This window comes from Gobio gobio (assembly GCF_949357685.1).
Source record: "Gobio gobio genome assembly, chromosome: 23".
Taxonomy (NCBI): Eukaryota; Metazoa; Chordata; class Actinopteri; order Cypriniformes; family Gobionidae; genus Gobio; species Gobio gobio.
The window spans coordinates 37,721,286-37,744,017 of NC_137119.1; the positions used below are offsets into that span (position 1 = coordinate 37,721,286).

Below are 22,732 nucleotides of genomic sequence, written 5' to 3' on the forward strand. Positions count from 1 at the left end.
ATATTTTAATTACATTTACAACTATTTAAATGATTGATTACTTATTCGTTTTTACCAGACCGTAAAAAAGACCGTATTTTTACCATGAATGAATGGTTTTCGAATGCAAAAAAAGGATAAAGAAATGAATAATAATCTCAAAGGTTTTGTTTTTATAACATTGTGGTGTATTTGGGATAATGTGTATATATGTATGATGTGCAGTCATTGGTTGGGATGCCCGGAAAGAGGGTATTTAAGTCACGTGATGTGGTTTGCACGTGTGGAATGTGATGTAATCAATATGTGATCTGAACACCAGTAAAGTATGTTTGATAGCAATTTGGTGGCTGGCCTCGTGAATATATAACATAAATTGGCGACGAGGATAAAGTATGAGAAGACATGGCGCAAATCGGAAGATTGGATGAGTATAAACCGGAAAATGAGTCCTGGTCTGCATATATTGAACGAGCGGAATTGTTCATGATTGCAAATGATGTGGATGATGCGAAGCAAGTAGCGACTTTGCTTAGTGCTGTGGGAGCGTCCACATATGGATTACTACGGAATCTGGTTCAGCCTGCGAAGCCAAAGGATAAAACGTTTGAAGAAGTTGTGAATATTCTGAAGGCACATTTTGAACCAAAGCCGTTGATAATAGCTGAGCGTTTCCGATTTCAGCGTTGTGTTCAAAAGCCCCATGAAACTGTGTCCCAGTATGTTGCTGAACTGAAACAATGTGCATCTAAATGTGACTTTGGGGCAAGTTTGGATGAGTCTCTACGGGATCGTTTTGTTAGCGGAATCCGAAGTGAAGCATGTCAACGAAGATTGCTTTCGGAAGACACACTCACTTTTGCACGGGCACTTGAAGTTGCTCACAGTATGGAAACCGCAGATCGAGATACGCAGCAACTGAGGAAGACAGAGGATTCAGCGACAACAGTGCATAAGGTAAATGCAAAGACTGTTTATAACCAGAGACAATGCTATCGTTGTAAAGGAAAAAACCATAATGCACAGGAGTGTTATTTTAAAAACTCTAAATGTCACAATTGTGGAGTGATTGGGCATATAAAGAGAGCTTGCAAAGTTAAAATGAAGTCACATCCCAACAGATATGCTGAACAACAGAACAAGCACAAAGTGACAGCTTATATGTATGCTGAAGAGCCGGAGCTGGAAATGTTTTCCATGTTAAGTGATACTGAGAAACAGCCTTTCCGAGTAAATTTTACTGTGAATCAGCAGGATTTATTGATGGAAATTGATACAGGAGCGGCTGTAAGCATAATTTCACAACAAGAGTATAGACGATCGTTTGCTCATTGGCCACTGGAGGGAGCTAGGGTCAAGTTAAAGACTTACACCGGTGAATGCATTCCAGTATTGGGTCAATTCACAGCTACTGTACAATATGAGGATCAAGTGAATGAGTTACCATTGATTGTAGTAAAAGGGAATGGTCCAAACCTGTGTGGGAGAAACTGGCTTCAGAAAGTAAAACTGAATTGGAAGATAATTCGATATGTGAGTAAGCAGCCTGGGTCTATCCAAGAAGTGCTGGACAAATATAGTGAAGTCTTTAAGGATGAGCTGGGCACTCTAAAGGACATTAAAGCCACTATTTCAGTGAAACCAGATGTGCCACCCAAGTTTTTTAAAAGTCGTCCTCTTCCTTTTGCTATGAAAGAACGTGTGGAGAAGGAAATTGATAGACTGGAAAAAGCTAATGTTATATCCCCAGTAAAATACAGCGAGTGGGCTGCTCCAGTGGTTCCTGTTATAAAAAAAGATTCCACAATTCGCTTATGCGGAGACTACAAAGTCACTGTTAATCAAGCTGCCAATACTGAAGTGTATCCCTTGCCACGGATCGAGGAAGTGTTAGCCACCTTGAGTGGAGGGAAGTTGTTTTCCAAGATTGACTTGGCGCAGGCATATCAACAAGTCGTACTGGATAATGATTCTAAGAAGTATACGACAATCAACACTCACAAGGGATTATATGTGTATAATCGTCTTGCTTTTGGCATCAGTTCAGCCCCTTCCATTTTTCAACGAATAATGGAAAATTTGATGAAAGATCTGAAAGTGATTGTGTATTTGGACGATTTGTTGATCACGGGTAAAGATGAGCAAGAACATCTAACAAACATTTGCAAAGTCTTACAGCGTCTTCAAGAATCAGGCTTAAGAGTAAAGAAATGTAAATGTGAGTGGGGACAAACACGAATTGAGTACCTGGGCCATGTGATCGATGAAAAAGGGGTGTATCCAACAAAAGACAAAGTAAAAGCTATTCAAGATGCGCCAGCACCATCAAATGTGAAGGAACTACGAGCCTTTTTAGGTCTGGTAAATTATTATGGACGCTTTGTACCCCAGCAGAGCACAGTGTTGGCACCACTGTATAGACTGTTGAAAGAGCAAACTGTTTGGTGCTGGGGGAAAAAGGAACAAGGCGCTTTCAGTAGGTGTAAAGAATTGCTCACCAGTGACCAAGTGTTAGTATATTATGATCCACAACTGCCTTTGACTTTAGCATGTGATGCTTCCGCTTATGGAATTGGAGCGGTGCTTCAGCACATCATGCCAAATGGTGACGAACATCCCATTGCATATGCTTCACGTACGTTGTCCCCTGCTGAAAAGAAATATTCACAGATTGAGAAGGAAGCGTTGAGTGTGATCTATGGAGTAAAAAAATTCCATCAGTATCTTTGGGGAAGATCCTTTAATTTGATAACTGATCATAGACCATTAGTGACTCTGTTTGGTGAACATAAGCATTTCCCAATGATGGCTGCCGCTCGCATCCAGCGGTGGGCGATAATCTTGTCTGCATATGATTATCATATCATGTATCGCAAGGCAGAAGATCATGGAAATGCAGATGGCTTGTCACGAATTCCATTACCTGAAATTACAGATGTAGGAACAGAAGCCATTTCAGCAAAGATCAACACACTTTTGACAAACCATCTTCAAGAAGCTCCTCTAAATGCAGCACAGATTGCCAAAGTGACAAGAACAGATCAAGAACTTTCTAAAGTTTTTCGTTATGTCATGGAAGGTTGGCCAATTGAAGTGTCAGATGATTTGAAAGTATTCTATGCGAAAAGAGATGAACTGTCAGTTGAGCAGGGATGTCTGCTATGGGGCACACGAGTGATTGTACCATTCAAATTTCGAAAATCAGTGTTACAGGAAATTCACTCAGGACACCCTGGCATTGTTAAAATGAAAGCTCTGACTCGTAAATATGTGTGGTGGCCTAAAATTGATACGGATATAGAGAGAGTTTGCAAGGAGTGTCAAATCTGTCAGCAAGAGCAAAGAATGCCAAGTCACGTCCCTCTTCATCCTTGGGAATTCCCGGGTGAGTGTTGGAAAAGGTTGCATGTGGATTTTGCTGGGCCGTTCTTGAACAACATGTTTATGATCATTGTTGATGCTCATTCTAAGTGGTTGGAAGTTTTTCGTATGACACAGATTACTTCTCAAGCTACTATTACCAGATTGAAAAGATTGTTTTCTGCATATGGATTACCTGAGCAAATCGTGACTGATAATGCAACTACTTTTACTTCTGATGAATTCCAAAGATTTGTGAAGCAGAATGGTATTATGCATACCAGAAGTGCACCAAACCACCCAGCAACCAATGGATTGGCAGAAAGATATGTCCAGACATTCAAGAGGGGTATGAAGAAATTGACTAATGAGCAAATGTGCATTGATGATAGACTATCTTTATTTTTATTGCGCTATCGCACAACTCCTAATTGTACCACAGGTCAGTCACCATCTGATTTATTTTTAAAGAGACACATCCGCACCAGGCTGGACTTCCTGAAACCAAACATTCATGAGACGGTTCGCAGAAAACAGTATTTGCAGAAAAATCAACATGACTATCGGGCTAGAGAGAGATCCTTTGCTGTGGATGATTCTGTGTTCCTGCGAAGTACAGTGGGAGGAGATCCGAAGTGGTTATCTGGAGTGGTTACACAACAGACAGGACCTGTTTCGTACAAGGTACGTGATCCAGCATCGGATACTGTGTATAGACGGCATGGTGATCAATTGAGACCACGCACTTCGTCCTCAGAGATTCCAATGCCACCGAATGAAAAGAAGACTGCTCAATCTGCTGAATCTACGGATCAAGCTCAAAATGCTGAACTCAATGATCAAGATTCTGGATTTGCTGGAATTCCAGGTACATTTGACTCTGAGGTGCCTTTTGAACCAACGGAACCTCTGATTCCGAGTCCAGGGGGTCTACGTCGCTCTAAACGGACTATTAAATTACCACAGCGTTTTAGGAATTGAGACTTTGATCAAATGTGGTGCTTTTGGACTGATAATGTGGGGTATGATTTTTGATGGGGGAGGAAATGTGGTGTATTTGGGATAATGTGTATATATGTATGATGTGCAGTCATTGGTTGGGATGCCCGGAAAGAGGGTATTTAAGTCACGTGATGTGGTTTGCACGTGTGGAATGTGATGTAATCAATATGTGATCTGAACACCAGTAAAGTATGTTTGATAGCAATTTGGTGGCTGGCCTCGTGAATATATAACAAACATAAAGGAAAAAAGAAGTGGACATAAAAGAAGGCTTTTACACAAGATTTTACATTATTATAAAATATATAATTTATGTTAGTGTTTTTGTGCACTTTTATTTTGAAAAACAGAGTCTTGACGTCATAAGGGGGTTGTCCCACCAACCATTGTATCTCACTCGCATCTATTTTTATCTGACACACACAGTCGGAAACCGATTTAACTTCTTGTTTTAAGCCACGTTTTAGCGGTCTTGGTCAAAGATAGTTATAAATAGTGTTACATATACGATTGAAGCCGATATTAACGAACCGTACACGGGTTTTATCGAATCATCTAACGTTAACCGAAGAAAGTATAACAAGCGTCACGCTCTTGAATCTAAACCTTCTGTCAATCAACATGGACCAACTTGAAGTATCTACACAAGAAACCAAGGTGAGATTCCCTAACAGACAGTCTGATGTATCGTTTCTCTGCGGAAAACTGTGGCAATTGTGAAAATGTTGGTTGTTGGTTTAGTTGGCTTGGTACAGGCCCTGTCAAGCATTATACAACAGAAGGGTGAGTAATGTGAGTGTAAACCTGCCTAACATGTGATGACTCCAACTCTGACCACTGGGTTGGAGTTAAACAGTGATGAACTTTACCCAGCTAGAAGGGATTTGAATAGAACCAAATTGTAGTTTCACCTGGTGCTAAAGTTGATGGGTGAGGTCAGCTTCAGCATGTGGACTTTGAAATTCTTGATCTGGACTTGAGTCATAAGGGTTGAGGGTTTATAAGTAGGTCAAATTAATATTACAATACTTAAGACCAGTGTTAAGTATTATTACATTATTATTATTTAAAAATAATCATTTATTTTATTATTAGTGCTGTCAAATCGATGAATTGCATCTAACACAAATTTGTGTGTAAATATATATAAATAAGTATTAACGATTATGTATATATAAATACACACTCGTTCATGTTTATATTTTAGAAATATTTGCATGTATATACTATATATATATATATATATATATATATATATTTATATAATTTATGATCTATAAATATCAATATTTTATATATAAATACAACAAATGTTTCTTAAATATATGCATGTCTGTGTTTTATATATACATAATAATTACACACAGTACATGCACATATGTAAATACAAACTTTTATTTTGGATGTGATTCATCTATTTGACAACAAAAAATGTATTAATACACAATTATAGTATTTAAAAAAAAATAAATAAATTATATAATAATTAATTAAAATGAAAACTGAATTTTTTTTTCTATATATATAATTTTTTTTTTTTTTTTAAGTTTTCATTTTAATTAATATTTTTGCCAATTTATGTGCTTTTCTCATTCTGGTTTCTTTTTTATGTTTCTATTTAGCTTTTATACACTTATGTCTAAGCTTGTAATATTTATATAAATATTAATGTAATGTTTATGCTTTATTTGCTTGTTTATTTTAATTACCGATAACATTTCTAGTTTTAGTTTTTGTAGTTTTAATTTTAATTTCAGCTAACAATAATAGCACTGCACATTGCATTCCCATCACTCTGTAGACGTGTATTAAAAAGAGCAAATGTCTTACCACAGTGTCTAACTGTCATGAATATAAAACTCAATTTGACTGTTTTAATGTAGGCCAGTATATATAAGTTGAACTACTATTCATGACAGGGCTTTTATTCTGATGGTGTTAGTTGTTGGAACGTAAGCCTAACTTCTGGTGATGGAGTGTATCAGTCATTCATGTGATTATTCTGTTGTTTTCCCAGAGCCCCTGGGGCGCTCCCGTCCTGGCACCATCGCCCTGCTCTCTGGCTGATGTTATGAGTGAGCAGTTGGCCCGACAGCTGGATGAGGACGGCAACACTTTCCCAGACTGCCCAGAGTGAGTCTTACAAACCTACATATCAAATTTTTACAGGTCTAGCACCCTGCCATCTTAGGTTTTTACAATGGTAATATATATGGTGTAGTGACTAAGTGAACTAAGTAGAGCAGCGCATTTAATCGTTAAAAGGTCCCAGTCTTGATTCAAAAACAGACAAAAGCTAATTTCTAATGCCTACTTGTCTATTAATCCTTTGATAGAATCACACCAGAACATTCAGATCTGCATGGCCACTGACCCAGAGAGAGCAGTTTTCATTTATAGATATGAAACCGCTTCTCAACCACACAATATCATTATTTCTGTTACAAATATTCATATCACAGAAGTACTGGGATAAAAGTGTATAGCTCGTTTAAACACTGATATCTACGGAAGCAATCAAAATAGAGCAAATCACCATTTGAAAGTAACTTGGTGCTTCAAATAATGATTGTGTCGCTTACATTGTTACACCAGTAGGTGCCGACAAGTGGCTGTTAAAAAATGTATTTTGCTGCGTCCCAATTCGCCTACTTATACTACGTCCTAAAAGTATGTACTCTTTTTGTGAAGAAAAAGTACATACTTTTGAGTGTGTAGCAGAAGAGTATGCAAGCTTTGGGACATACTACTTCGTCATCTTTAACGGACTCTGTTGCTTAGTTACGTGCGTCCCGTCACCGTTTAAACTGCCCTGTCAATCATCGTCACAGTTCAAATCCTCCACATTAAATTTAATTTCCTACCATATCGGAGAGAAATGTAGTCGCACGTTGATCTGCCTTTCGTGGGTCTTTAATGCAGAGACTCCTCTCGTGTGTTTACAAAGTTAATGGCCAAACGTATCATTACAAAAGTTCACAATGCTGCTGCAGGTGAAATATAATGTTGCTAAGAATAAATATATTTTTGTCAGTTTAAATACTGATAATTGCTCACTCAGACCCCTTTATCTATTCCTATCTATCTTACGCCAGACTCGCGGAACCGTCATGTTTGTAGTTTTTTTAACACTTTTTATACGCGTTTGTAGTTCTAATTGAATCCTCGTCCATCTCGCAATGGGTTGTGGGTAATATCAGCCGTTAGAGTGCGCATCGATCTGCACTTCAGATTCTGACCGGAAATAGTAGACCATCCGGGAATCTTTGGGAATACTCTTTTCAACATACTACGATTTGGGACATACTAATTCTTTTTTCGAATACTATTTAGTACGGATAGTATGCGAATTGGGACGCAGCGTTTGTCTTTGTTTTTTTAACATAATTAATTCTTATGAAACATTTTAACATCTGCTGACTGCAGCAATTAACATTTTTTCAGAACCTCTAGTAAATTACATGTTATTTTGTTTAGTTGTCTGATAGGAATCGTGGGTGAATTTTTTTTCAAACCAGCAGTTGCTATTTTACTAGTTTGACTTCAAAATATAACTAAGGCAGCAGCTGCCGTTTCATCAAAAAAAATGTAGTTATTTGAAGTTTTTCATCATTTCTGATGGCTAAAACATCTTTTGTATGTATTTACTTCATGTTATTTTCAGTACCGACCTGAAGCTGACCAGCACTTCAGAAGCGGACACGTCCAGCGACCTGATACTGGCTCAGATGCTTCAGATGCAGTTCGATCGCGAGTTTGATACGCAGCTGCGCAGGGAGGAGAAGAAGTTTAATGGAGACAGCAAAGGTAAAACCATGAAGTTAAATTACATTTAAAGTCAGCATGAAACGGAAGGTGTGAAACTCTTTTCTTCCCGATTGTGACATATATCCGAGTGAAGCGGCTTCTCCAACAAGAAAAAATGTAGGCTGGGTTTGATTTTTGTTTTTTAATTAATTGGATGGTTGTGGTTTGCTATTGGTCGATCTTATGTGAGTGACAGGTTGCCCCGCCCTCATGCCAGTAAACGCATCATCAGAGAAGAGATGTCGCTGCAAGAGAGAGGGGAACTTATATTGATTAAAGACTATGAGGCACAAGAATTTAAAAAATAATGACGACAATTGTTTATTTTGATTTCATGGTGACTTTAATGCATGTTTTGTTCTCATTCGATGTATATACTTCCATGTGAATTGTTCTGGGTTACGTTTTAATGGTTAAATTACATTTTAGTGCTAAATTGAACAATTCATTTCCAGTCTCCATATCATTTGAGAACTACCGCATGGTCCATCCGTATGAGGACAGTGACAGCTCTGAGGATGAGGTGGACTGGCAGGACACTCGCCATGACCCATACAGAGCTGGTGAGCTACAATACCTAAGAACAGTGTTATTTAGTGTAATTTTTATTATTACTATATATATATATATATATATATATATATATATATATATATATATATATATATATATATTATTTATTTTGTTCAATTTTTTAACCTTTAATTTTGAGAACTTTTTATTTATTAATATTTTCAGGTAGCTTTTATTTTAATATTTTAATTTGTTTACATTTTATCATTTAAATTGTCATTTTGTTTTATGCTTTTGTCATTCTTATTTGCTCGTTTTACTAATATTTCTTTTTAGCTTTCATTTCTTTTTGTTTTTAGTCATTTTAATATATATATATATATTTATTTTGTTCAATTTTTTAACCTTTAATTTTGAGAACTTTTTATTTATTAATATTTTCAGGTAGCTTTTATTTTAATATTTTAATTTGTTTACATTTTATCATTTAAATTGTCATTTTGTTTTATGCTTTTGTCATTCTTATTTGCTTGTTTTACTATATTTCTTTTTAGCTTTCATTTCTTTTTGTTTTTAGTCATTTTAATATATATATTATTATTTATTTTGTTCAATTTTTTAACCTTTAATTTTGAGAAATTTTTATTTATTAATATTTTCAGGTAGCTTTTATTTTAATATTTTAATTTGTTTACATTTTATCATTTAAATTGTCATTTTGTTTTATGCTTTTGTCATTCTTATTTGCTCGTTTTACTATATTTCTTTTTAGCTTTCATTTCTTTTTGTTTTTAGTCATTTTAATACTTCAATTTTAAGTCAAAGCTTTTCATGTAAGATTGATATTTTATTTAATTTGCAGCTATTTCTACTTGTTGCTACACATAAAATCATAATATTTGGTGTTTTTAACAGTTAATTATTTTTGACCTGACTGCATTTAATTTACTCAGACAAACCAACTATTACCCCTAAAAAGGGCTTTACTGGGAAAGGCAAGAACATCACCACCAAACACGACGAGGAGGTCTGTGGACGGAAGAACACCGCCCGCATGGATAATGTAAGGCTTGTTCACACTTTATCCAAATATCATTTTGAGAATTGGCTTTGCAATTTAATTTTCTCGTTCTCTGAATGCATTTATACAGTTTGCTCCGGAGGTGCAGGTGGGAGATGGGATCGGCATGGACCTGAAGCTCTCCAACCAAGTGTACAACGCTCTAAAACGCCACTGTCACACAGAGCAGCGCCGTAGCGCTCGACTTCATGAGAAGAAAGAGCACTCTACTGCTGTGAGTTTCCCTTTTAAAGTTGGCATGAAATGAAAGTTGGGATATTCTTTTGTTATGTGGTGTATTTCCAAGTGAATCGGCTTCTCAAACAAGAACAAATGTTGGACAAATTTGATTGGATGGTTGTGGTTTGCTATTGGTGGGTGACAGGTGAGTGACAGGTTGCCCCGCCCACACGTCATCTGGGAAGAGATGTCTCTGCAAGAGGGAGGGGAATACATTTTAATAAAAAATATGAATAAATACTGCAATATTATATAAAAAACAAGTATTGGCTTTTTTTTTTATGGTGACCTCAAGAGCCTAACCCATTTTTTTATTTTATTTTATTTTAGGGGTTTTCAGACTCAAACCGAAGTAGAAATGTTATGTAAAGACCCGACCCGTTTTTTTTATTTATTATTTTATTTTTGTTTTATTTTTGTTAAATTTGTGTTGCTTAGTTTGCTTTAGGGGTTTTCAGACTCAACATACTGTATAAGAAATGTACTGTATTCACTTTTGATCAGGAACAAGCTGTGGATCCCAAGACCAGACTGCTAATGTACAAAATGGTGAATGCTGGGATACTGGAGACCATCAATGGCTGCATCAGCACAGGAAAAGAGTCAGTGGTGTTCCATGCTAATGGCGGGAGGTGGGTGCTTATGATTACTGCATTTGCAACTCACTGAAGTCTTACATTTAGCACAACTGTGCATTTATTAACCAACACTACACAACTCTTGTGTTTCCTGTAGCTTTGAAGAGAAGATTGTTCCGGAAGAGTGTGTCCTCAAGGTTTTCAAGACCACCCTGAATGAGTTTAAGAACCGGGACAAATATATCAAGGACGACTACCGCTTCAAAGACCGCTTCAGCAAGCTGAATCCTCGCAAAATTATCCGCCTGTGGGCTGAGAAGGAGATGCACAACCTCACCAGGTACAAGAACGATATTTGAAACATTTGCTACTGTGACTTAGCCTAGAAATCTAGACGCACACTAGCGGCAGCAAATCTAATTTGCAGCCAGGGTCGTCAAGCAACTCTCCGTTGGTTTGCGAGCGTGAAAAGACAAACTCCTGAAGAGCCAGACCCACATCAAGATGTTGGGTCTGGGAACTCACCACTGGCAGGGCTCAATCCGAGGGGCGGGATCAGGGCCTGAAATTAACTTTTTTGACCATCAGCCACTCTGGATTTAAAAATCCACCTGCCACAGTGACTTTTTACCAGCCACTTTTTTTTCTCCACGACATTAGCCCTGTTCATGTGCTTGTCCGGATTTTTTTTTGTGTGTGTGTGTTGTAAATATAATTTATTCTGAAGAAATATTCTCAACAGTGTTCAATCAGCTTTGACATATTTAAATCTGCATATTTTTGATATTTTTACCTTTTATAAAGGGCATTTTTTCTCCATAATCTTATTAAATATAGGCTAATATAGGCTTATTAAGTATACCCCCGGTTTCACAGACAATGCTTAAGCTAATCCTAGACTAAAATGCATGTTTGAGCTGTTTTAACTGAAAGAATCTTGCACTGACAAATCTTAAAATATGTCAGTGGCATTGTTTTGTCTCAAGATGCACACCAGTAATGTTTTTTTCTTGTGCACGTTTATAAAAGTTACTTAAATGTCCTAATTGAACTAAGGCCTAATCGTGGCTTAGTCTAAGCCCTGTCTGTGAAACCGGGCCATAGGCTTTCAGTTTATATTCTTAAATTTGATATATAAATTAAATTAGAATAATAAGACACTGTAGGGCTGTTACCAATCAAATTATATAATTTACACTGAAAAATTACAACTGCATTAAAAAATGTTATGAGATTGTTTTAAATATTTTTGAATATACAAATAAGAAAAGTTGGAAAGAATGTTTAAACATGAAAGTAAACCACCCGTAGGTGGCATATGTGACCGTTTTGTGAGTCATTGAGCCGATTCGTTCAAACGGCTGATTCATTCAAGAATGAGGCAGTCGTTTATGAATAGGTCATTGAATGTTTGATACAAACGACTCTTTCAAACACTGAATCATTCAGTAAAACACTGATTTCTCCTCGAGAGGCTGCGCGAGCGTCAACAGCGCAACATTGTTACCGTCAGTTTATTATATACTACATTAGGCTATATATTATTATCCACTATAGATCGCCACTTACTCTAAATTAATGCAGAATCATTCTTGCATTTTGTTGATTCCCTAGTTTTTTGTTATTGATGTTTTAATCTGTCTAGTAAAATTATCTTTCACTTGCCCCTTCAAAAATCCACTTGTCCCACAAACATTGTTCTTTAACTTGTAAGAATACACGTGCTGTCAAGTTATTAACGAAATCAGTATAAGTAATAATAACTCTTATAATATACATTTTTAAAAATCTTTTTATTAATTGATGTCCCGTGTCACAGACAGTCATACTGACTACTGCTAATCTCCAGATATAGACCTACCGCAGTTCATACGTGAACACATCACACGCAGCTGTGTTGATGGCTGATTTAGTCACGTTCAGGAACGGTAAACAGAACTAAATTAATATTATTATTACTGGTAAAGTTATCGTGTAGCTACCGGACATTTTCTCACCGCTTCCCAACTCCCAACACGCACACGACGCACACACATCTATGCAACTGTCATCCTGTAGCCTACGTCAGCGCTGCATTATTATCTCGTCCCATCTCACCTACAGTTTAATACTCGCACATCCAAACGTAGTCAGAGAAGGGCCTCATCTTCTTTCCGATCGCATGAACGTAGTCGCATCCTCTCAAACTGCCCAATGAATCACACAATTCTCATTGGCTACCTGCCAATGTGGGAGGTAGATTGACAGTCTTACCCGCCAATTGCAAAATTCACCCGCATTTGGCGCGTGTTCGGGTGTTAATTTCAGGCTCTGGGCGGGATAAACGGTTGTCTTTCAAATTCCCTCTGCTCACAATAGGATATCTCTACAACCAAACAGAGCAACGAAGAAGGTGAAGCGGAGCAAGTTGATAGATTAAACTTTCGCTGTATCCGGTCGGCAAAACTCCGAACACATCTTCCTTTCTTAAGAATGACTTCAGTGCCATTCTTTGTTCTTTTCTCAAAGAAAAGCTTAACTCCAAGTCTTCCAGAGTCACGGCCAAAGCCAATTCGAAAGACCGCTGTTCGCCAGCTTCTTCGTTTACAAGTAGCATGCGGAACCGCGGCAACTCTGCTGTCATTATGTTAAGCCCGTCCACCAACTATATACACGATGTGATTGGCCTGACCAGAGTTTGGTTTTTCCAGCTCGCAAGCCAACGGAGAGTTGCTAGACTACCCTGGCTGCAGATTAGATTTGCTGCAGCTAGGGTGCGTCTAGATTTCTAGGCTACCAAACTCTAGTCAGGCCAATCACATCGTGCTTAGAGTCGGTGGGTGGGCTTAACATAAAGCGGCTGCTGCTGGCGAACAGTGGTCTTTCGAATCGGCTTTGGCCGCGACTCTGGAAGGCTTGGAGTTAAGCTTTTCTTTGAGAAAAGAACAAAGAAGTCATTCTTAAAAAAGGAAGATGTGTTTGGTGTTTTGCCGACTGGATATGGCAAAAGTTTATCTAAAACGCATGGGACTCAGCCACAACCCGCTTGTGATCGTTGTCTCACCACTGATAGCGCTCTGGTTGGTTGTAGCCCTATCCTATTGCGTGCAGAGGGAATTTGAAAGACAACCGTAACCGTTTATCCCGCCCCTCGGATTGAGCCCTGCCAACATCTTGATGTGGGTCTGGCTTGTCAGGCTAACTGTGACTGAATGCCTTGGATACATTAGGATGACACTACAATATAATATTGTTTGATGTACTTTATGTGCTACTGTTCTTTTTCTTTTATGCACGCATACATGTACGTGTAGGATAAAGAAAGCAGGGATCCCGTGCCCGGAGGTGGTGATTCTGAAGAAGCATATCCTCGTGATGTCATTCATTGGGCAGGACCATGTTCCTGCACCTAAACTGAAGGACGTCATTCTGAGTTCTGAGGATATGAAGAAAGCATACTACCAAGTGCTGAACGTGAGTGCACTGAAATACTAAAATGTTAAATGTGTATTGGGTAAAAAATACGATTTTTACATGTCTTAATTTGTGATTATTACAGTGTTTAATTATCATGTATATAATGGTATTATTAAATAACATTTAAAATTATGCACAATATAAGGTTTTTTTTTTTGTTGGTATTTTGGGGTGAAATATGACTTGTTTTTGATTGACCGTTTTTCAGATGATGCAGCGACTGTATCAAGACTGTAACCTGGTTCATGCTGATTTGAGCGAATACAACATGCTCTGGCATGATGGACAGGTTTGTTCAGACATTATTAGTAGCACATCTTTTTAAATTCTGCACATCGAAGCAAGGCTTTTCATTAGGGCTGGGTAAAAAATATTGATTTCTCGATTTTAAATCCCCGATTCTTAAAGTGATAGTTCACCCAAAAATGAAAATTCTGTCATCATTTACTCACCCTCAAGTTGTTCCAAACCTGTATGAATTTCTTTGTTCTGCTCAACACAAAATAAGATATTTATACACCAAGCAGATAGAGCAACTATTGACTACCATAGTATTTTTTCCCTACTATGGCAGTCAATGGTTGCTCTATCTGCTTAGTTCCCAACATTCTTCAAAATATCTTCTTTTGTGTTCAGCAGAACAAAGAAATTCATACAGGTTTGGAACAACTTGAGGGTGAGTAAATGATGACAGAATTTTCATTTTTGGGTGAACTATCCCTTTAAATCCCAAGAATTGATTAGTCATCCTGTTTTCAGTTGATGAATAAACGAAACATTGTAGCCCGCCTCCCATCCAATAAATCGCAATAATTTTTGTGCTTTGTTACTATTGATATGAAACAAAGTCTCCGATTTAAAAGTACGTCCATTTTATTACGAAATCCAAAAACATAAATCCCGTTTTGGCGCTGTGGCACAGCTCCGCTCAAGAGAGCTCTTCTCTTCCGCCTTAATACCAATTACAGCACTAAATAAACATGACTGAGCATCTGAAAGTGTGTTAAAAGATAAGAGTACAACTTACCGAAATCCATATCATGTCACATGGAATCACTCAATCAGTGTTTCTAAAATTCTAAATTATTCTAAAAATAAGAATATTCCTCAGAATTTGACTTCATAACTCGCAATTGCAACTTCATATCTCACAATTTTGAAAATATTGTTCAAGAATTCTGAGATCAGTTACAATTATCTTTTAATTGTTTTATTCCGTGGCAGTAACAAGCTTCTATACATCAAGAGTGCATTTATTTGATGTAAATGTAATTTAGTCCTGTGATCAAAGCTGAATTTTCAGCATCATTACTCCTGTCTTCAGTGTCACATGATCCTTCAGAAATCATTCTAATATGATGATTTGCTGCTCAAGAAATTATCAATGTTGAAAACAGTTGTGCTGCTTTTAATTTGTTTGTAAGACACTGATGATATTTTTTTCAGGATTCATTGATGAATAGAAAGTTCAAAAGAACAGCATTTATTTGAAATGGAAGTCTTTTATAACATTATAAATGTCTTTATTGTCATTTTTGATCAATTTAAGGCATCCTTGCTGAATAAAAAAAATCTTACTGACCCCAAACTGTTGAACAGTAGCATGTTGGTTTTACAAGATCTCTTAAAGGGATAGTTCACCCAAAAATGAAAATTGTGCCATTAATTACACACCCTCATGTCGTTCCAACCCTGTACGACTTTCATTCATTTCCTGAACACAAATGAATATATTTTTAATGAAATCTGAGAGATTTCTGTCCCTCCATCACCCAAAACTCTGATGCTTCAAAAGCCCCATTTCCATCGTAAATACCCGGAACAATTTGTACCAGGAACTTTTTTTACAGGAACTTTTTTTCCCCCAGGCCTGCTACTCTCTGCATTTCCACTGCGGTCTAAAGTACCGTGAAGATTAGAGTACCGTGAAGATTAGGCAAATTAGTCCAGAGACGTGGGACTGCGCGCGACTGCTCCTCCCAGTCAGAGACGGACAGTAATCATTTTTGTGCGACACTGTCTGCAACAATAACAAGTGGAGGAGATACAAGCAGCGCTGCTTTTGCTGGTTATGTTTTGGTTTACTAAAGAGGTAATTAACAAAATGGTGGAAAAGAGACAAGCACTTATACTAAAGCGTATTCTGAAAGCTCGTAAAGCTAGATTTAAAATAAGACAATGTATGTTATTATTAGCTATTACGGACATTGACCGTGAGATTGCGGAGACGAACGCGTGCCATCAGACAGAAAGAGCAAGACTGATATTTACTGAACGCAGAACGAACCTCGCAAAAGACTTTTAAAAATACCGGTTGAAATAAACTGCTGCGTGAGATCAACCAATCAGCATGTTCAGCGCCCAAGTCCCACCCTCGAAAGTTCCGTAACTTTGAAAAAGTACTACCTCTGGAGCAGGGCCGCTTGAAAGGGGGGGGAAATATTTACCCGGAACTTCATTTAGACCCTGGTTCCTGCGGTCGAATCACACCGAGTACCACCCCAAAGTTCCTCGTTCCTGGGGAAAATTCCTGCGGTGGAAACGCGGCTAATGTGTCCCAGGAACTCTTTTCCCACCAGACCTGCTGCTGTCTGCGTTTCCATTGCGGTCTAAAGTACCGTGAAGATTAGTCCAGTGACGTAGGGCTGCGCGCGACTTTCCAGAGCCCACTGGATTTCGCCCTCCGCAAATACACTTAAGCCTGAACCTCGTCGTCGGTCAATCTGTCAAACTCCACGCACCGCAACAGACTTTTAGGTTGAAATAAAATGCTGCTTGAACTCAACCAATCAGCATATTCAGCGCCCAAGTCCCACCCCCGAAAGTTCCTGAAATATTGAAAAAGTACTACCTCACAAGTCGAAACAAACCGAGGACCACCCCAAAGTCCCTAGTTCCTGGGGAAAGTTCCCGCGGGGGAAAAGCAGCTAAAATGTTCATGAAGAGACTTTCAATGGAGAGACAGCAATCTCTGATTTGATTAAAAATCTTCTAGATTTGGATTTCATCTCATGCATCACGACCCCATGAAGTTATTTTCTGTTTTTTGCTCATCAAGGTGTGGTTCATCGATGTGAGTCAGTCCATAGAGCCCACTCACCCTCACGGGCTGGAGTTCTTGTTCCGGGACTGCAGGAATGTGGCCACAGTAAGTGTCTGAACTAACTTGTAGTATATTAAAGCGATGCTGATAGCTCTAAAGCAAGGTTATGCTCATTAATGTACATTCTTTTCTGTTCTCCAGTTTTTCCAGAAAGCCGGTGTGGCCGAGGCTCTCGATATATTCGAGCTGTTCAACACCGTGTCAGGACTGCAGATCAACAGCGACAATGAGGCTGATTTCTTAGCACAGGTCTGGACTTTAAATGTTTGTTACTTGCAACCTGTATTTGGAAAAAACAGTGAAGTATGGCCAAGTATGGTGACCCATTGAAATTTGTGCTCTGCATTTAACCCATCCAAGTGCGCGCACACACAACACCATGAACACACACACCCAGAGCAGTGGGCAGCCATATTTGGGTGCCTTGCTCAAGGGTCTCACCTCAGTCGAGGGTATTGAGGGTGGAGGAGAGCGCTGTGTTATTCACTCCCCCCACCGACAATTCCTGCCAGACCTGAGACTCGAACCCGCAACCTTCGGGGTACCTTTATGGGTTAACCTTCAGGACCAATATGATAGATAACAAAGGGCTTGTTTACATTTCGCACTAACATGTGACCGGTATCCATATGTTGTCCACATGCACATTGAAAAGACAAGTCTAAAACATAGACCGTAAAAAACATATGGACGACGCAACTTCATTGGCTTCCGCAGAAGCGTCTGGAGGTCCGAATATTGCGCTGACATCTTGGGGCCGAGTCTACTCAGTAGAGAGCAGGAAGTATAGCCACGATATCAAAAGCCCGCCCACACTCTCGCAGATGAAGAACAATTTATGTTGGCTTGAAATAAACAGTTATGGAAATGTAGAAATTAAAGCTAAAGCTCCACTCTCCTCCCGAAAATCCCGGAAAAAGTCTGTTAGTGCCTCAGTGACAACTTCACTCAGAGAAGCCGTCAATCATGACGTCACACCCCCCGTTTTTATAGCATCAAATATCTAACTAAAACTAAACTTATTTAAAAAACGAACACTTGAAATGAAATCATCGTGATAAAAACTGCCTAAAATGACAGAAACCAACTTTTAGGAGTGTAGTTTTGATTGTTTAGTTTGTCTCGCGTCCATTAGAAAACACGGAGGGGCGGGTGTTATGAGCTATACTGGGACCAACCACCTGAGGGCGGTCGAGGCGCGGAGGCTTCAGTTTCTGAGAGGAGTGCTGCAGGCTTGGTCTAAAATGTGTGTGTGTGTAAATATGAAAAATCTATTGTTTCATGCATTTTTGCAGATTGAAGCCTTGGAGAAAAGAAATGAAGATCATGTGCAGAAATCGGGCAAAAAATCCTTCAACACCACCTGTGACGGCAGCCCACCCCAATTCAACTCTGATGATGATTAACACAAACACGACAGTCCATTGAAAAATAAAGGAGAGAAAATCCCTCCTGTCACAATAAGGTGTGGAACGGGACGAACGCCCGTGTCCATATGAAATACTCACACCATCCTTCTGCTGTTTGCTCGGTGTTGAAAGTGACACGTCGTGGTCATTTGAGACATCAAGCATAACCTGTCATATTTTTTAACAGGCAGTTTTGGAAGATGGTTAAAAACAGATATTCAAAAATATAAGGAAACCAGTAACTCTAGAGACACATGTGATGTTTTAGAATTGTGTGGTGTTAAAAATGTGTCTCCATCCACAAAAATGGCAAGCTGGCTGTGAAGATCGCCTGAAAATCTCTGAATGCTCTGAATGTGTGTGTGTTGATTTGAGCTTTAGTGATGAGCAGAACGCAGGACATTGCTCCAGTTCTGCTGTTCAGCATGAAAAGGACAGCCTGGGTTTTTATGTGGAATCGTTTTACTGCTAAGATGACTATTGGTGCAGATTTATGGTCTTTGGTAAAATCAGGTAAAGATGAAAATAAACTATTAAATGGCATGCTTCGAGTTCTTCATTCTTGACCTGCTTGCTATTTAGTACCAAATACAGTTTAAAAGTCTGACTTGTGTTTTTATAGGAACAGAAACGTTAATTTCCTTACAATATTTAACAAGTGCAGCACACGTCCTCAAGCTTTATCTTTACAAAATAATTTGACTTCAGAATATTATCTATTTTCAAGAAGAAATATTTAGGAGCAAATGACGTCTAATGGCAGGAAGTTGGAACTACAGGATCAGGTATGACAGCAGGATTTTTGGGAAATGTTATTTGAGTGTTTCAATTTAGCTGAAAGTTTAGAATTGGCAATAGTTTCATAGTTTCTTGACATATTTGATCCATAATGTCAGTAGCAGGTGTATTGTAGTTAAGTAAAACCCTACAAACACTTGTTATTTGAAACATGGAAACATAAGCTTCCATAGAAACAAACTGTAACTGAAGTAAAATACAAAAAAAAAAACAAGTAAAAATATACATAAAAAAAGAACAAAAATTAGAACAAAATTAATTTTCGTATGTATGTATATGTGTGTGTGTGTGTATATATGTGTATATATATATATATATATAAGTATATAAGCCAAGTATTTAAAGGGTTTAAAATATTAATCAAATACTCAATGATACTAAAATAATGGTCAGTGATTCATTCACCTAAAAAAAAAGAAAAGAAATTGTAGGCTACTACATTATGAAATTATTATTTGCTATTTTAGAGTTATTTATTATAATTTATATCATTATTAATAAATTGGCATTATGATTTTGTTTGTAGGCTGTTTTGACGTGAGGCATCTGTCATTCCCAGCGCAGCAACTGGAGAACATCATGTAAACAATAACAGAACGTCAATATATATATATTTTTGCTGATTCGTCTTGTACTCTTCCTTGTGTCAACATGAAATGTAACATCCTACACGTCAGAAGTTTTAAAAACAATACATGGTAGGTCATCGGCTTTTAACTTGTACTAGCTACCACTCCAAAACATTTTAGACCACAATATGAAAGGGGGGAGAAACATGTTAATATTTTCATATTACGGGTAGGCCTTTATAATGTTGTCCTATCAATTCTACTGCTTTATCAGAAGGCTTATGGTAAGCTATAAACATAAATAAAGACGTGAGGTATGAAGATAAATAGACAATTTTTTTGCTTTCTTGCTGGCACATAATGATGAAGTAAGCGTTTCAGAAAGTTAAGTGAATTGATTCAGTAACTGCTCGGTGAGTTTATTCAGTGAAGGATTCGTCAAACTGATACAAGTTTGTGAGTCTTTTCAGTCGAACGATTCTTCAAAAGAATCACCCATTTGTTCGTCAATCTGACTACAATGACACACTGTAAGCGTATGTGTACGAGAGCAGCCGCTGAATATCGAAGCAGGAAACGCTCATGTCAAAAATATGTATGAATTCAGATATTTTTTCATATTTCTGACAGGGATTATTCTCACACGTTCGCAGCCTCCTTTCCCGGATTGAGCAATTTCTTCTTTCTTTCCCCATTCCTCACAAATGCCGAGGGCGTCATCATGCGTGCTATTTTCCCATGAAAAAACACTTTTAGTAGGACAGTGTGTTTGTGTGTAATCAGATTACAACCGGTGTCATCTTCACCCTAAAAACTGCATAATCTGCATTATGCATGAAAAAATGCAACAGCTGTTATCTACTTTAATTACTGTGTTTATGTTATCCTGCTTCCCAGAAATCCCATGGCCCAATTAGCTATATGTCTTTAACACAAATGGAGACTTCCATATTAATTTTATAACTATTATATTATTATTTCTACCAAGGAATTTGATACGAAACTTTTCAAATGACTTCTGAGTTATGAAAGAGCAATAATAACTTAATTAAACTTTGGCTATATCCAGTTGTGTATAATGACAACAAATAAATGACTATACATCAATCAGGCATAACATAATGGGATTATGATCCTAATAGTGTGTTGGTCCCCCTTTTGCTGCCAAAACAGCCCTGACCCGTCGAGGCATGGACTCCACTAGACCCCTGAAGGTGTGCTGTGGTATCTGGCACCAAGATGTTAGCAGCAGATCCTTTAAGTCCTGTACGTTGCGAGGTGGGGCCTCCATGGATCGGGTTGTTTGTTCAGCACATCCCACAGATGCCCGATTGGATTGAGATCTGGGGAATTTGGAGGCCAAGTCAACACCTCAAACTCATTGTTGTGCTCCTCAAACCATTCCTGAACCATTTTTGCTTTGTGGCAGGACACATTATCTGCTGAAAGAGCCACAGCCACCAGGGAATACCGTTTCCATGAAAGGCTGTACATGATCTGCATCAATGCTTAGGTAGGCGGTACGTGTCAGAGCATTTCCCAAACCATCACTGCCTCCGCCGGCTTGCCTTCTTCCCAAAGTGCACCTGGTGCCATGTGTTCCCCAGGTAAGCGACGCACACACACCCGGCCATCCACGTGATGTAAAAAAAACATGATTCATCAGACCAGGCCACCTTCTTCCATTGCTCCGTGGTCCAGTTCTGATGCTCATGTGCCACTGTTGGCGCTTTCAGCGGTGGACAGGGGTCAGCATGGGCACCCTGACTGGACCTGAGGCTATGCCGCCCCATACACAACAAACTGAGATGCTCTGTGTATTCTGACACCTTTCTATCAGAACCAGCATTAACTTCTTGAGCAATTTGAGCTCCAGTAGCTCGTCTGTTTGATCGGACCACACGGGCCAGCCTTCGCTCCCCACGTGCATCAATGAGCCTTGGCCGCCCATGACCCTGTCGCCGGTTCTCCACTGATCCTTCCTTGGAGCACTTGTGATAGAGACTGACCACTGCAGACCGGGAACACCCCACAAGAGCTGCAGTTTTGGAGATGCTCTGACCCAGTCGTCTAGACATCACAATTTGGCCCTTGTCAAACTCGCTCAAATCCTTACGTTTGTCCATTTTTCCTGTTTCTAACACATACATTTTTTCAGGACAAAATGTTCACTTGCTGCCTAATATATCCCACCCACTAACAGATGCCGTGATAAAGACATAATCCGTGTTACTCACTTCACCTGTCAGTGGTCATAATGTTATACCTAATTGGTGTGTATAACGTGTAAATAGGCTACTTAAAGACATTTACATTTCCTTTAGGATGAAGCATTGTACAGTCAAATGACATTTTATGGATCTGTCACACACACAGAGAGAGAGAGACCACACACATTAATGCAAAACACATTTTTGCTTTTCATGATGGTGATCTGAAATGCAAGACGCATCTATAAGAATAGATTATATATGTACCCAAATGTTGGAAAATATGAGGTTTACAATACATCAGGCGTTTCAGGCCAAAGAAACCAAAATAATCAAGCAGCCAGACAGGCTCATCCACATTTGCAATGAATGTCATTATATATGTCACACACCCATGAGCAGGGGAAACATCATGGGTGCCATTTCAATATTTGTGGTTTAGCTTGAATGACTACACAGTTCTCTATCAGAGAGACCGTCACATTTGTGCACGTTGTTTTTATGTTTATTGGATTGTGGCAGTGATTGAGCAGCTTTCGGTTGCAGCAGGCCACGTGTGGAAGCCCCGCCCACTTCATCTAAAATCACCTTTCCCCGTCTCTCTCTCTCAAACCATTCATATGATCAACCTGATAACAGCGGCTCTTT

General features: G+C 38.5%; 1 protein-coding gene across 2 annotated transcripts; it reads left to right on the plus strand.

Annotated features, from left to right (window-relative positions):
• Window positions 1-249: 249 nt before the first annotated feature.
• Window positions 250-19,050, plus strand: riok3 (RIO kinase 3 (yeast)). 2 transcript variants are annotated; one of them, XM_079806256.1, is made up of 13 exons: window positions 250-936; window positions 6,359-6,474; window positions 8,006-8,148; window positions 8,604-8,711; window positions 9,615-9,724; window positions 9,813-9,956; window positions 10,466-10,593; window positions 10,697-10,879; window positions 13,833-13,992; window positions 14,204-14,284; window positions 17,054-17,143; window positions 17,240-17,347; window positions 18,394-19,050. In XM_079806256.1, exons 1-13 carry the CDS (start codon window positions 385-387, stop codon window positions 18,502-18,504), a joined length of 2,034 nt encoding a protein of 677 aa, XP_079662382.1. In that variant the 5' UTR covers window positions 250-384; the 3' UTR covers window positions 18,505-19,050. The 2 variants fall into 2 exon arrangements, with proteins under 2 accessions (XP_079662382.1, XP_079662383.1); XM_079806257.1 differs by lacking the exon at window positions 250-936 and adding an exon at window positions 4,678-4,998.
• Window positions 19,051-22,732: the final 3,682 nt, after the last annotated feature.